The sequence below is a fragment of the Amblyraja radiata genome, chromosome 9 (genome assembly GCF_010909765.2).
Source record: "Amblyraja radiata isolate CabotCenter1 chromosome 9, sAmbRad1.1.pri, whole genome shotgun sequence".
NCBI classification, from domain to species: Eukaryota; Metazoa; Chordata; class Chondrichthyes; order Rajiformes; family Rajidae; genus Amblyraja; species Amblyraja radiata.
In genome coordinates, this window is record NC_045964.1 from 51,399,030 (window position 1) to 51,413,630 (window position 14,601).

The 14,601-nt window shown below is 42.5% G+C and overlaps 1 protein-coding gene across 4 annotated transcripts in view; it reads right to left on the reverse strand.

Moving 5' to 3' along the window:
• Positions 1–14,601, reverse strand: part of rtn1 (reticulon 1) — a 134,115-nt gene that overhangs the window by 88,431 nt on the left and 31,083 nt on the right. For 3 of the 4 annotated variants that reach the window (XM_033027392.1, XM_033027393.1, XM_033027391.1), the window contains exon 2: positions 794–832. The exons of the other annotated variant lie outside the window; for it this stretch is intronic. In XM_033027392.1, coding sequence (XP_032883283.1) covers positions 794–832 — 39 coding nt within the window. The remainder of the gene's footprint in view (positions 1–793; positions 833–14,601) is intronic. 4 annotated transcript variants of the gene reach the window in all.

Below are 14,601 nucleotides of genomic sequence, written 5' to 3' on the forward strand. Positions count from 1 at the left end.
TACATTTAAGCTTTAACTGATGACACAAACTGCTGGAGTAACTCAGCAGGTCAGACAGCATCTCTGGAGAACATGGATAGGTGACATTTTGGGTCAAGACCCTTTTTCAGAATCTCTCGATCCAAAACGTCACCTACTCATGTTCTCCAGAGATGCTGCCTGACCTGCTGAGTTACTCTAGCACTGGGTCGTGGTGTATTACCCAGCATCTGCAGTTCTTTGTTTCTAAGCCTTAACTGATGCCAGCCAGTCAAGGGAAGGGTCTCTAATGAAGGATCCAGCTATTGAATAGCTGGATTAGCACCATCTGCACACCACAAATGGTTTTAGCAAGATTTATCTCCAGCAGATGTAGAAATCCACAAGATTTTCTAAGCTCATTTTAGTCGAATTCCAAAATGTATACACTGTGCAAGTAAAAAAAAAAAAATCAAACGTACAAAAAAAACCTCACTTCAGACAAAGTGATTCTATTACCAGATTTAAACTGGCTCTCAGGCAAATTGATTCAATTTGGATGCTATCACCACATTAGCTATTATTGTTCCAGGCACATTGACACTGTTCAATACAGGTTATTACTCATTACAAAGATTTGAGAGAATAATTACCGATTTACACATGCATAATTTATATTTCTCAGAACACTGGGCTAACCTTTGAAATTGTTGATCATTGCCAAAGAAAATAAAGAAATGTAACATGTTTTAGTTTCTTTCGTTGACGTAAAAACACAAATACCGTAAAACATTTACAAAACAGCATTCGTATTGCAGTGAAAATGAGAGCTTACCTTTGTCAGCCAGATTCTGATTCAGGAAAGGATGCCCAACTGAAAAACAGAGGTGGAGATAGACAAGTCAGCAAAACATTTCTATTTATTATTTGTGAACAAATGTTGAGTCTCGAATCCCTGCTGCTTAAATTTGTTTCCAAGTAGGATGCTTAACATAGTTAAAGTGAACATTACAACTGCATAACATTTTAGATGATAAAAAAATGACCACTTTAAAACTTCATTCTAAATTGAAGGGTTGACAAACCAGAAAAGGCATTTCCTACCATCCCAACAGTAAAGGATGCAGAAAACAATAATTTTCCAGTTGGAAAAAATAAACTAAACATGTTCAAAAATGATGAAAACACAATGTGATTAATGTCTTTCTAGTTAAAACTGCTACAAATTTCCAAATACAATTTATAACTCTCATCAATATTACTAACAGGTCATTTAGACATGTTTCTGAGCCTAAAGAAATCCCCCCAAAAAAAACTTGTAATGTGTTGTCAAATCATTTTATCTGACAGACCAACAATCAAAGCCAGTGAATGTACTACATATAAATAATTAGTATAAAGAAATTGTATAGTTTCTCTTGCCAGACCCCACTGATGATGGTCATAATACACCAGGTCAGAAAGCAATACTCCAATTCAATTATTTTTTCTTATGGGTATAAATACATCAACATAGCTAGGTTGTGGGATATGGGAAATAGGGAGAGGATGAAGATTTTGCAATATGATATGCCCAAAGGATTCAGGCTCATTAAATTGAAGCCTCTGACCTACTTTTGCAATCAATTTTTGAATAATATTAGTCTAAGCCTTTGGGAATCCATGCTAAGACACAACCAGTAATGGTTATGTTTAAAACGTACCCCTAGCAGAAGGTGCTTCACATAAACAAAAAAGTGACCAGAGTCTCACAAATGCCTTTGTAGCTTCTCGTCAGAAGACCAACTAAACTGGAGTGAGCATTTAACCATTCGTGTAACGGAGAAAGACTTGATCACATATATGACTTTAAAGCCCTTGAACATGTATGCTTATTTTAATCTTAATGGTAATTGAAACTTTGAATTTCCATATTCTCTTGCAGACATGGTAGCTCCATTATGTACCTCAACTTATTTTACATGTATGTTTGTAAAATTAGAAACTAGGAAAATTGGGTGGCACGAGTTATGGCAATGTTATTCAACTGGAACCTGGATTCCTAACTATTGTAAAGATTAATCTTTCATCATATTTAGCACGTCCAAGATCATTTTGGGAAATGTTAATTTCAAGGCTGGAATGGGTGCTTAATATAAATAGACCATAATTTTCAAAAGCTAGCATAAAATTAGCATTTGTTATCTACATAATGGGAATATGTAGACTGGAGGATATCACAGGACCTCACTCTTACGGCACAATCACTGTAGGATAAAAATAATTCTGTTGTAATTATCTGTTAAATTTCATCATTATTTATTTTATAATTTATAAGCTGACCACATTTTGTTAGTTACATTTTCCAAAATACTAAAAAAAAAAAAAAATTCACCAAAACTTCCCTATTCGAACTTCCTTTAAGATTGTAGCACAGTTGTGGTTCACGGTGAAGGAAAAATAGAACGTGGCTTGAAAGTGTTTTATGATTGCAGAATGAGAATATTCCACCATGAAAATGCTCATATTGGCAATTCATAAATGATAAATGCTCATATTGGCAATTCATAAATGATAAATGCTCATATTGGCAATTCATAAATGATAAATGCTCATATTGGCAATTCATAAATGATAAATGCTCATATTGGCAATTCATAAATGATAAATGCTCATATTGGCAATTCAGTGAATTGATAAAGTCAATTGAGTGCATCGATGATAAAATATTGCTTTTTCCTGTTAATCTTAATTTTCATTCGTTTCTGATGAGTATATCTTTATTATTGAACAATGAAGAGGAATTGGTTAATCATTGAAATAGCCAGTTGCTGTATGTAAATAGGTAATTATGAATATAAAATTATATATTTTCTATTAGGAAAAGTAAATATCTCCAGAAAACAAACAATTAGTGATTGTATACACAGACCTGTAATGTTCGTGCCTTTCGCAATTATCTCAATCATTTCCAATTCAATGATGATTAATATTGAAAACAACTAGTTATTGAACTATTTATTTAAGAAAGAACTACAGATGCTGGAAAAATCGAAGGAAGACAAAAATGCTGGAGAAACTCAGCGGGTGAGGCAGCATCTATGGAGCGAAGGAATAGGTAACGTTACGGGTCAAGACCCTTCTTCAGACTGATGTGGGGGGGGGGGAGGGAGGAGGAGGGAAGAAGAAAGTAAGAGGCAGAGACAGTAGGCTGTGGGAGAGCTGGGAAGGGGAGGGGAAGAAGGGACAAAGCAAGGACCACCTGAAATTGGAGAAGTCAATGTTCATACCTCTGTAAACTACCCAAGCAAAATATGAGGTGCTGCTCCTCCAATATGCGGTGGGACTCACTCTGGCCTTGGAGGAGACCAAGGACAGAAAGGTCGGATTCGGAATGGGAGGGGGAATTGAAGTGCTGAGTTACCGTGAGATCAGGTTGGTTATTGTGAGCTCAGCGGAGGTGTTGGGCAAAGCGATCGGCAAGCCTGTGCTTGGTCTCACCGATGTAGAGCAGTTGACACCTAGAACAGCGGATGCAATAGGTGAGGTTGGAGGAGATGCAAGTGAACCTCTGCCTCACCTGGAAAGACTGCTTGGGTCCCTGGATGGAGTCAAGGGGGGAGGTAAAGCAACAAGTGTAGCATTTCCTGCGGGTGTAAGGGAAAGTACCAGGGGAGGGGGTGGTTTGGGTGGGAAGGGACAAATTGACCAAGGAGTTACAGAGGGAGCGGTCTCTGCGGAAAGCCAAAAGGGGTGGAGATGGGAGGATGTGGCCAGTTGTTGGTTCCCGTTGGAAGTGGCAAAAATGTCAGAGGATTATCTGTTGTATGTGACATCTGTTGTATGTCACATACAACAATGAAGGTACTTAAGGAAGTGGCTCTAGAAATAGGGTACTTAAGGAAGTGGCTCTAGATATTGTGGATGTATTGGTGATAATTTTCCAATGTTCTATAGACTCAGGATCAGTTCCTGTGGATTGGAGGGTAGCTAATGTTATCCCACTTTTTTAGAAAGGCAGGAGAGAGAAAACAGGGAATTATAGTTATCCTGACATCAGTGGTGGGAAAGGTGCTGGAGTCAATTATAAAAGATGAAATAGCCGCACATATGGATAGCAGTAACAGGATCGGTCCGAGTCAGCATGGGTTTTGAAAGGGGAAATCATGCTTGACTAATCTTCTGCAATTTTTTGAGGATGTAACTAGGAAAATGGACAAGGGAGAGTCGGTGGATGTAGTGTACCTGGACTTCCAGAAAGCATTTGATAAGGTCCCACATAGCAGATTAGTGGGCAAAATTAGGGCACATGATATTGGGTGTAGAGTGCTGACACGGATAGAGAAGTGGTTGGCAGACAGGAAACAAAGAGTCGGGATTAACGGGTCCCTTTCAGAATGGCAGGCAGTGACTAGTGGGGTACTGCAAGGCTCGGTGCTGGGACCGCCGCTATTTACAATGTTCATCAATGATTTGGATGAAGGGATTCAAAGTAACATTAGCAAATTTGCAGATGACACAAAGCTGGGTGGCAGTGTGAACTGTGAGGAGGATGCTATGAGAATGCAGGGCGACTTGGACAAGTTGGGGGAGTGGGCAGATGCATGGCAGATGAAGTTTAATGCGGATAAATGTGAGGTTATCCACTTTTGTAGCAAAAACAGGAAGGCAGATTACTATCTAAATGGAGTCAAATTGGGAAAAGGGGAAGTACAACGGGAGCTGGGGGTCCTTGTACATTAGTCTATGAAAATAAGCATGAACGTACAGCAGGCAGTGAAGAAAGCGAATGGCATGTTGGCCTTTATAACAAGAGGAATCGAATATAGGAGCAAAGAGGTCCTTCTACAGTTGTACAAAGCCCTAGTGAGACTACAACTGGAGTATTGTGTGCAGTTTTGGTCCCCTAATTTGAGGAAGGGCATTCTTGCTATTGACGGAGTGCAGCGTAGGTTTACAAGGTTAATTCCCGGGATGGCGGGACTGTCATATGCTGAGAGAATGGAGCAGCTGGGCTTGTACACTCTGGAGTTTAGAAGGATGAGAGGTTATCTCATTGAAACATATAAGATTGTTAAGGGCTTGGATACGCTAGAGGCAGGAAACATGTTCCCAATGTTGAGGGAGTCCAGAACCAGGGGCCACAGTTTAAGAATAAGGAGCAAGCCATTTAGAACGGAGACGAGGAAACACTTTTTCTCACAGAGTGGTGAGTGTGTGGAATTCTCTGCCTCAGAGGGCGGTTGAGACAGGTTCTCTGGATGCTTTCAAGAGAGAGCTAGATCGGGCTCTTAAAAATAGCGGAGTCAGGGGATATTAGGAGAAGGCAGGAACAATCAGAAGGCTGATTGGGGATGATCAGCCATGATCACATTGAATGGCGGTGCTGGCTCGAAGGGCCAAATGGCCTACTCCTGCACCTATTGTGTATTGATACAGGAGCATGGCTGCACGTACCACCAGACTTAAAAATAGTTTTTACCATCAGGCCTCTGAACTCATAAACATATCACATATGGTTTTTTTTGTTTAGTTTTTTTTGGTAGGGTGGAAGGTGAGGAGTCTGAAGAAGGGTCTCGACCCGAAACGTCGCCTATTTCCTTCGCTCCATAGATGCTGCCTCACCTGCTGAGTTTCTCCAGCATTTTTGTCTACCTTCGATTTTCCAGCATCTGTAGTTCCTTCTTAAACTTAAATAGTATAGTTCATTTTGCAAGTACCATGTAAACTATGATATTGATTTGATAATTTGAGGGCTTGATGATATCCAGCTGGCGAGAAGATCCATTGTAGCACAAGTGTGATGCTCTAGCATTTCTAGCATGTAAGTGTTGCACTCTTGTCTACACCTTAAGTGCTCACATCAAACATTTATTTGCTAAAATTAGACCAGAAACAAATAGATATTTTAAGCACTGTACATTAAACCACAAACACTAATGCATCAAAACTGTACAACACAATAAAAAATATATATATTTTCTTTTGAAAATACTGCTGGAGACAACAGAAAATAGGGCATTGTGTTTAAGAAGGAACTGCAGATGCTGGAAAATCGAAGGTACACAAAAAAGCTGGAGAAACTCAGCGGGTGCAGCAGCATCTATGGAGCGAAGGAAATAGGCAACGTTTCGGGCCGAAACGTTCAGGTCTGAAGAAGGGTTTCGGCCCGAAACGTTGCCTATTTCCTTCGCTCCATAGATGCTGCTGCACCCACTGAGTTTCTCCAGAAAATAGGGCATTTGAACTATTTGACTATTTTGCAAAATACGAAGTGCATAAGAAACTCAGCGAATCAGGCAGCATCTGTGGAGGGAGTGAATATATAACATTTTGGGTTGGAACCCTTCGACGGATCCTTTTTTAGATTATTTTGATTAGATAGCTTTAGTTTAGCGAAGAAGTGTCTAGGCTAGCACTCGAATTGTTTAGGTATAGAAGGCTGTATGCTGAGCGTTGGAAGATAGGATGTATACAGCTGGGTGCCCACTGGTTGGCATGTTAGGCTGATTGACCTGTTCCCATGCTTTATAACTCTATGACCAATGGCCAAACAAATCACAAAAACACTCAATGCATTTTTGGCAGAAGCAGAACATTGGACCTTGTAGCAGGTCTATCTGATTTTTTGTTTCCTTTTCAGTGGAGTCGATACCATAATGTTAATGACTTGTTCTTGGATAGGCAGGGCAGAATTTCAGCTTGAGGCAAAACTTCATACTGTTGTAAACTGCGAGTGGGACACCATGAAGTGAAGTATGTACATACATATTTGCAGGTGGGAGAAGAAAATGAAAAGGCAACTAAAAGGGCAAAGAAAAACTGTGTTTTTATGACTAGAAGCAAAGTACAAATTGAATAATGTTTTGCAAAACTTTTAGACATAAAAAATGGATGCAGTTCATATTATTTATGCATTGCACTGAGGGAGCAAACCTGGCAGGCAGGTTTGCTAGGGCTACACGTGTGGGTTTAAACTAAATAAGGGGGGGGAGGGGGGGGTATTGACAAATTGGGAGTATAAAGATGGAGCTAAAGGGGAAGCGAGTACAGGAAAAGTTACAAAAGACTCCCAAATTAATGGGAAGGAAAGTTCAAGAAGGAATAAAAGAGTAAGGTCAGGGCCAATTGTGAGCGGTGTGAGAGGGGAGGTGGAAGTCAAAGTGTTGTATGTGAATATGCAAAGTATAAGAAATAAAGTGGACGAGCTTGAGGCTCAGTTAGAAATTGGCAAGTATGATGTGGGAATTACAGAGACATGGCTGCAAGAGGGCCAGGGCTAGGAACTGAATATTCAAGGGTATACCTCCTTTCGAAAAGACAGACAGGTGGGCAGAAGGGGTGGGGTAGCTCTGTTGGAGAAATGAAATTCAGTCCCTTGCAAGGGGTGACATTGAAACAGGAGATGGTGTCAGTATGGATAGGAACTGTAAGGGTAAAAATACCCTAATGGTTCTTATCTACAGGCCCCCAAACAGTAGCCTGGATATAGGTTGAATCAAGAGTTAGAATTGGCATGTCGTAAAGGTAATGCTACGTTGTTATGGGAGATTTCAGCTTGCATGTAGACTGGGAAAATCAGGTTGGTACTGGACCCCAAGGAAGGGAGTTTGTGGAGTACCTCCGTGATGGATTTGTAGAGCAGCTTGTACTGGAGCTTACCAGGGAGTTGGCAAGAGAAGCACAACATAGCAAAGATGAGCAGGAAGCAAGAGGATTGGGTAATGTTTAAAGAGGAACAGAAGATAACCGAAAAGTCAATACGGTGAGAAAAGATGAGGTACGAAGGTAAGCTAGCCAAGAATATAAATGAGGATAGTAAAAGTTTCTTCAGGTACGTGAAGAGGAAAAAATTAGTTAAGACCAAAGTTGGACTCTTGAAGACTGAAAAAGGTGAATTTTTTATGGGGAACAAGGAAATGGCAGATGAGTTGAACAGGTACTTTGGATCTGTTTTCACTAAGGAGGACACGCATTATCTTCTTGATGTACTAGTGGTCAGAGGATCTGGGGTGATGGAGGATCTGAAGGAAATCCACATTAGGCAGGAAATGGTGATGGGTAGACTGATGGGACGGAAGGCTGATAAATCCCTAGGGCCTGATGGTCTGCATCCCAGGGTACTTAAGGAAGTGGCTCTAGAAATTGTGGACACATTGGTGTTCATTTTCCAATGTTCTATAGATTCAGGATCAGTTCCTGTGGATTGGAGGGTAGATAATGTTATCCCACTTTTTAAGAAATGCGGGAGAGAGAAAACAGGGAATTATAGACCAGTTAGCCCGACATCGGTGGTGGGGAAGATGCTGGAGTCAATCATAAAAGATGAAATAGCGGCACATTTGGAAAAGAGTAACAGGATTGGTCCAAGTCAGCATAGATTTACGAAGGGGAAATCATGCTTTACTAATCTTCTGGAATTTCTTGCGGATGTAACTAGGAAAATGGACAAGTGAGAGCCAGTGGATACAGTGTACCTGGACTTTCAGAAAGCATTTGATAAGGTCCCGCATAGCAGATTAGTGGGCAAAATTAGGGCACATGGTATTGGGGGTAGGGTGCTGACATGGATAGAAAATTGGTTGGCAGACAAGAAGCAAAGAGTAGGAATTAATGGGTCCCTTTCAGAATGGCAGGCAGTGACTAGTGGGGCACCGCAGCTATTTACAATATACATCAATGATTTAGATGAAGGGATTCAAAGTAACATTAGCAAATTTGAAGATGAAACAAAGCTGGTAGCAAAGACTGGAAGGCAGGTTATTATCTAAATGGTGTCAAGTTAGGAAAAGTGGAAGTACAATGGGATCTGGGTATCCTTGTTCATCAATCAATGAAAGTAAGCATGCAGGTACAGCAGGCAGTGAAGAAAGCAAATGTTGGCATGTTGGCCTTCATAACAAGCGGGGTTAAGCATAGGAGCAAAGAGGTCCTTCGGCATTTGTACAGGGCCCTAGTGAGACCACACCTGGAGTATTGTGTGCAGTTTTGGTCCCCGAATTTGAGGAAGGACATTCTTGCTATTGAGTGAGTGCAGCATAGGTTCACAAGGTTAAATCCCGGGATGGTGGGACTGTCATATGCTGAGAGAATGGAGCGGCTGGGCTTGTATACTCCAGAATTTAGGAGGATGAGCGGGCATCTTATTGAAACATAAGATTATTAAGGGTTTGGACACGCTAGAGGCAGGAAATGTTCCCGATGTTGGGGGAGTCCAGAACCAGGGGACACAATTTAAGAATAAGGGGTAAGGCATTTAGAACAGAGATGAGGAAACACATTTTCACACAGAGAGTTGTGAATCTGTGGAATTATCGGCCTCAGAGGGAGCTTGATAGGGCTCTTAAAGATTGCGGGGGATATGGGGAGAAGGCAGGAACGGGGCACTGATTGTGGATGATCAGCCATGATCACACTGAATGGCGGTGCTGGCTCGAAGGGCCGAAGGGCCAACTCCTGCACATATTGTCTATTGACGTCAAATGATTCCACAAAAAGAGGCCTCATGAAGCTCACTAATGGAATGACGACCTACTATATTTTCACAGGTTAGACTTGCATATAGTGTGCAGCATGTGAAATTATTCAAGAATCTATCCCAGTCTTGCTTGATGGGTCCTCTGCTTTTACTTTACAATTTCAAATGTGCAACCTATATCTGTACAAAAATACATGCTAAGTAGCCATTTAATTAAGTAAAAATAAATTATTAAACTGATCTTTCAGAAAAGCATTATCACCTTGTTTATTTTTAGTTAGGTCAAGTTATTATTCGCTCAATTTGCAGCGGGTAATCTAATCAGAAAGGAAAATGACCTAATTTGAATATGAAAAGGCTTGCTATAATATTTAAGTGTGTTACATGAAAAAATTACATTTTACAGACAGGCCAGTGTTTGGAAGTTCACTTTTTTTTGCATTCTGAATAGCATGACTAGAAAATTAATGCATACCACATTGTTCGAGTGTAGAATATACCTATTAAAAATAGAATCAGTCATGCGGCATGGAAACAGGCCCTTCGGCCCGGCTATTCCATGCCGCCCATCAAAGCTAGCTCGTATTTCCCTGAACCTTTCACATCCATGTTACTGTCCAAATGCCTTTTAAATATTGTTATTGTATCTACCTCAACCACTTTCTCTTGCTTCTCATTCCATATACACACCACTCTCTGTGAATAAGTTGCCCTTTAGGTCTCTTTCAAATCTTTCCACTGTGACCTTTAACCTACGTGCTCTAGTTTTTGATTCCTAAACCCTGAGGAAAAAGACTAAGTAGACCTTTTTCTCTGCCCCTTCTTGATTTTATACACTACTAGTCATCACTCAGTCACCCATGCTCCAAGAAGTAACGTCCTAACCTGCTCAACCTTTACCCTCGAAACCTGGCAACATTTTCATAAATTTTCTTTGCACTCTTTCCTGATGGACAAAAACACTTAAATGATGCAAGCAATCTTTTTTTAAACCATTAATACTCGGGTAATATCAAATTTGTCAACAACCCAAAAAATAGCAGTAGAGGTGACAACAATGACAACATGTAAAAAAAGTGGCCTTTAAGTTCAATTATGTAACATGAACTAAACAGAAACAAAATCTATAGTTTACAATTTGCCTCACCAAAAAATAAAAGACAAAGTCAAACTTTAAGGTATCATGCACAGCTTAATAACCATAATAATTACTGACATTCTCAACATATTAATGGAGTTTGGTCACTAGGAGGAAATAAGTACAGAATATCATAATACAAAACATGCACTTCACAAAAAGGGGAAATTTGAAGCAGCTTAATCCTGTTACTTGTGGGCAGCCCGGTGCGGGGCTGAGACGCTGCCGTGCGGCCGGCACGGCTACCGGCTGGAAGGTGCTTCCGTGGGGGCAGCCCGGTGCGGGGCTGAGACGGTGCTACGGCGGCTGAGGCGGCGGCGACCTGGATCCGGGGCTCGGCCGCGGGCCAATGGAGGACAATGTCAGGAGCTCGCAGGTCACAGGCTGGTGCCTGTTTTCCGGAGCACCCGTTGCAACAGCTGCGGGCAGCTTTGACCACCCCCCGGGCCGCGGAGCTTGAACCGCGGACTGACTTACCATCGCCCGGTGGGGTATCGCCTCGGCGCAGAGGGAGAAGAGGAGGGAAGAGACAGTAACTCTAAGACTTTTGCCTCCATCACAGTGAGGAGGTGTTTGGTGAACTCACTGTGGTGGATGTTAATTTGTGTTTATTGTGTTTTGTTATTATTACATGTATGGCTGCAGGCAACGACATTTCGTTCAGACCGAAAGGTCTGAATGACAAATAAAGGATTCAATTCAATTCAAAAAATTACTTAAACTGCTGCAACAACAGTGAATTATTCCCAAATGCCAGAAAATACACAGAACTTGAAGTCTTTGGAACACGCCTTGAATTTACAATATGGTACAAATATTAATACATTCTTTGAAATGTCTTTCTATCTGCTATTTTAACGAAAGCATTCAAATAATAATTTAAGCAAGTTAATATTTTTGCTGAAATAGCATCATGTAGAATTTTTAATTTATCTTTATCAATGACACAACTTCAGCCATTCAATGCCTAATTTGATCTATTTAAATAATTGAGATAAATACCCTTAAAACAAAGCACATTACCAGTTGAAATGTAAAGATGACAAAACAGTTAAATAAACTCTTGCAGCTGTTACTTTGTTAAATAACTTTGTTCAATCAGATATACTATAAATCATGAAACACTTATTTTCATGATTTGAATCAAACTACCAGGAATTCTATTTTAGCTTATTCAAAACCTAAGCAATGCATGCTGGTGGAACAACAACGTCCAGATTGGCTCCACAGTAAAGATAGCAAATCAGTATTTAGCTTTGTTAAAATAAACCGATTTCTTTGCCAGAACATCTTCCCAATGTTTATCCCAAGTTTACCATTGCAACAGGTCCACATCAGACACCATTTCCCTGTCCCTAAACTCATTTCTGGAACACCTAAACAACAAGGACTCCTCCGTTAGGCTCTTATTTATTGACTATAGCTCTGTTTTCAACATCATAATCCTATCCAAACTCTTCTCCAAATTCCTGGACCATGGATTCAGCTCCCTCCTCTGTCACTAAATCCTCAATTTTCTAACCCACAATCAGTGAGGATAGGTGACAGCACCTCTTCCACAAAAACTCGCAATATCGATGCCCTGCTCTCTGAGCACCTATAAAGAAGCAAAACACAAAATGCCGGAGTATCTCAGTGGGTCAGTCAGCATCTGGAGGGAATGGACAGGTGACATTTCGGGGCTTATAAAGGAACTATTCTCTGATTGAAGTCTGAGACCATTGGAGTGCTGTCGGGGTTGATAGACACAAAATGCTGGAGTAACTCAGCGGGTGAGGCAGCATCTCTGGAGAAAAGAAATGGGCGACGTTTCGGGTAGGGATTAGTGCTTGGTCCACTGCTGCTTGTTATATAGATTAACGATTTGAATGACAATATAGCCAGAGCTGCCAACATTGGGTGAGAGTTGGGAGTGAGAAATTGCGAGAGACCAAGCCAGAGGGAGCATGGCGACCCGGGGGGGGGGGGGGGGGGGGGGGGGGGGGGGGGGGGCGCGAGTCTTTTAACTTACACTTGAATACAATATATATGCTTTAAATTGGATTGGAGCGTTTTTGAAAGGGGGGAGGCTGAGCGATCACTGACCACTGGCCTTGGGGGTACCCGGTGAGGGAGTGGAGCAACTGAGTGGGGAGAGGGTGTGGAAGGATGTCCCCCCTCCAAGAGTAGGAACTTTTTGAAATTTGATGTATTGAAATCATGTTTTAGTGCACTATAGAAGTATGATTTCAATGTTTTTTGTATGAATTATTTTTAAGAGGTAACTATATCCACACAAAGGGTGATGGGTGTATGGAACAAGCTGCCAGAGGAGGTAGTTGAGGCAGGGACCATCCCAACATTTAAGAAAAAGTTAGACTGATACATGGATAGGACAGGTTTGGAGGTATGGACCAAAAGCAGGTAGCATAGCTGGGACATGTTGGCGGGTGTGGGCAAGTTGCGCCGAAGGGCATGTTTTCACACTGTATCACTCTATGACTACATTATACTTCCACCATGCATGAATGATTCAAAATCAAGTGATCGAGTTTTATTGCCATATACTCAAGCATAGAAACATAGAAAATAGGTGTAGGAATAGGCCATCGGCCCTCGAGCCAGCACTGCCATTCAATATGATCATGGCTATTCATCTAACATCAGTTCCTCTTTCCTGTTTTTTCCCCATATCCCTTGATGTTGTTAGCCCCAAGAATTAAATGTAACTCTCTCTTGAAAACATCCAGTGAATTGGCCGAGAATTCCACAGGTTCACAACTCTCTGCGTGAAGAAAGTTTGTTCTCATCTCAGTCCTAATTGGCCCCCCCCTTCATTCTTAAACTGTGACCCATGGTTCTGAACGCCCCCAACATCGGGAACATTTTTCCTGCAGTTACAGTAAGTGAAAATCTAGCAGGCAAGCAGGATGCTTTCTCCAACCACCCCCATTTGAAGTCCACACTCTTCCACCGTTTCTACCCAGTGCTTGGTACTTACTTCCAGCAGCCACTGGTTGTCCTCCAGGATGCACTCTCTCTCATCTCAACCTCCCTCTCTCGCCCCTCCATCTCTCTTTCCCCTCTCTCTCTCCTCTCTCCCTCTGTTTCTCCTCACCCCTCTCTCCCGTCTCCCCCTCTCACTCTCTCCCCTTCCCTCTTCTCTCTCCCCCTCTCTCTCCCCCCCTCTCTCTCTCCCCCCTCTCTCCGTCCCACCTCTCTCCCCGTCCCAAATCTCTCTCCCCCCTCTCTCTCGTCTCCTCTCCTTTCCCCCTTTCCCCCCCCTCTCCCTCTCTCCCCTCTTTTTCTTCTCTCTCTCCCCCTCGCGTCCCCATCTCTCTGCCCCCTCTCTCCCTTTCACCCTCCCTATCTCCCTCTCCACACACTCTCCCCCCTCTCTCTCCTCTCACCTCTCTCTCTCTCCTCCTCTCTCCCCCATATCTCCCTCCCACCTCACTCTCCCCTGGCTCTCTCCCCTCTTTCTTTCTCCTCTGTCTCTTTCTCCCCCCATCTCTCTCTTTCCCCCGTTTCCCTCCTTCCCCCTCTCCCCCCTCTCTCTTTTACCACCCCCCTCTCCCATTCTCTCCTACCCTCTCCACCCCTCTTTCGTCCCTCTCACTCCCCTCTCCCCCCCCCCCCTCCCACTTCACTCTCCCCCCTTTCCCCTCTCCCTCTTCTCTCTCTCCGTTCACTCACCCCCCGTCTCTCCCCTCTCTCTCCCCACTGTCTCTCTGTCTCCTTCTCTCTCACTCCACCTCCCTTTGAGAGTCTGTCCCTTCGGCACAGAGACTCTCGCGGCAGCGGCGCTTCAGACGCCTCCGACGGCCCGGGACACTCCACTGTCCGCAGTTCTCAGGTCGGCTCGCCTGCCCCGACCCCGCAAAAACGAATTGAAAAAAGAAAACTCGGTTTTTCGCGTTACGGGCCGAAAACCCGTATATTGCACATTGGGAACAGTTTGCAAATGATCTAAACACACTACTGAGGACTCCTCGTATTTATACTTAATTTATGGCCATTCCGAAACACCCCCCCAGGTTTTACAACTGATTCACCTGGTTAGTTCCAT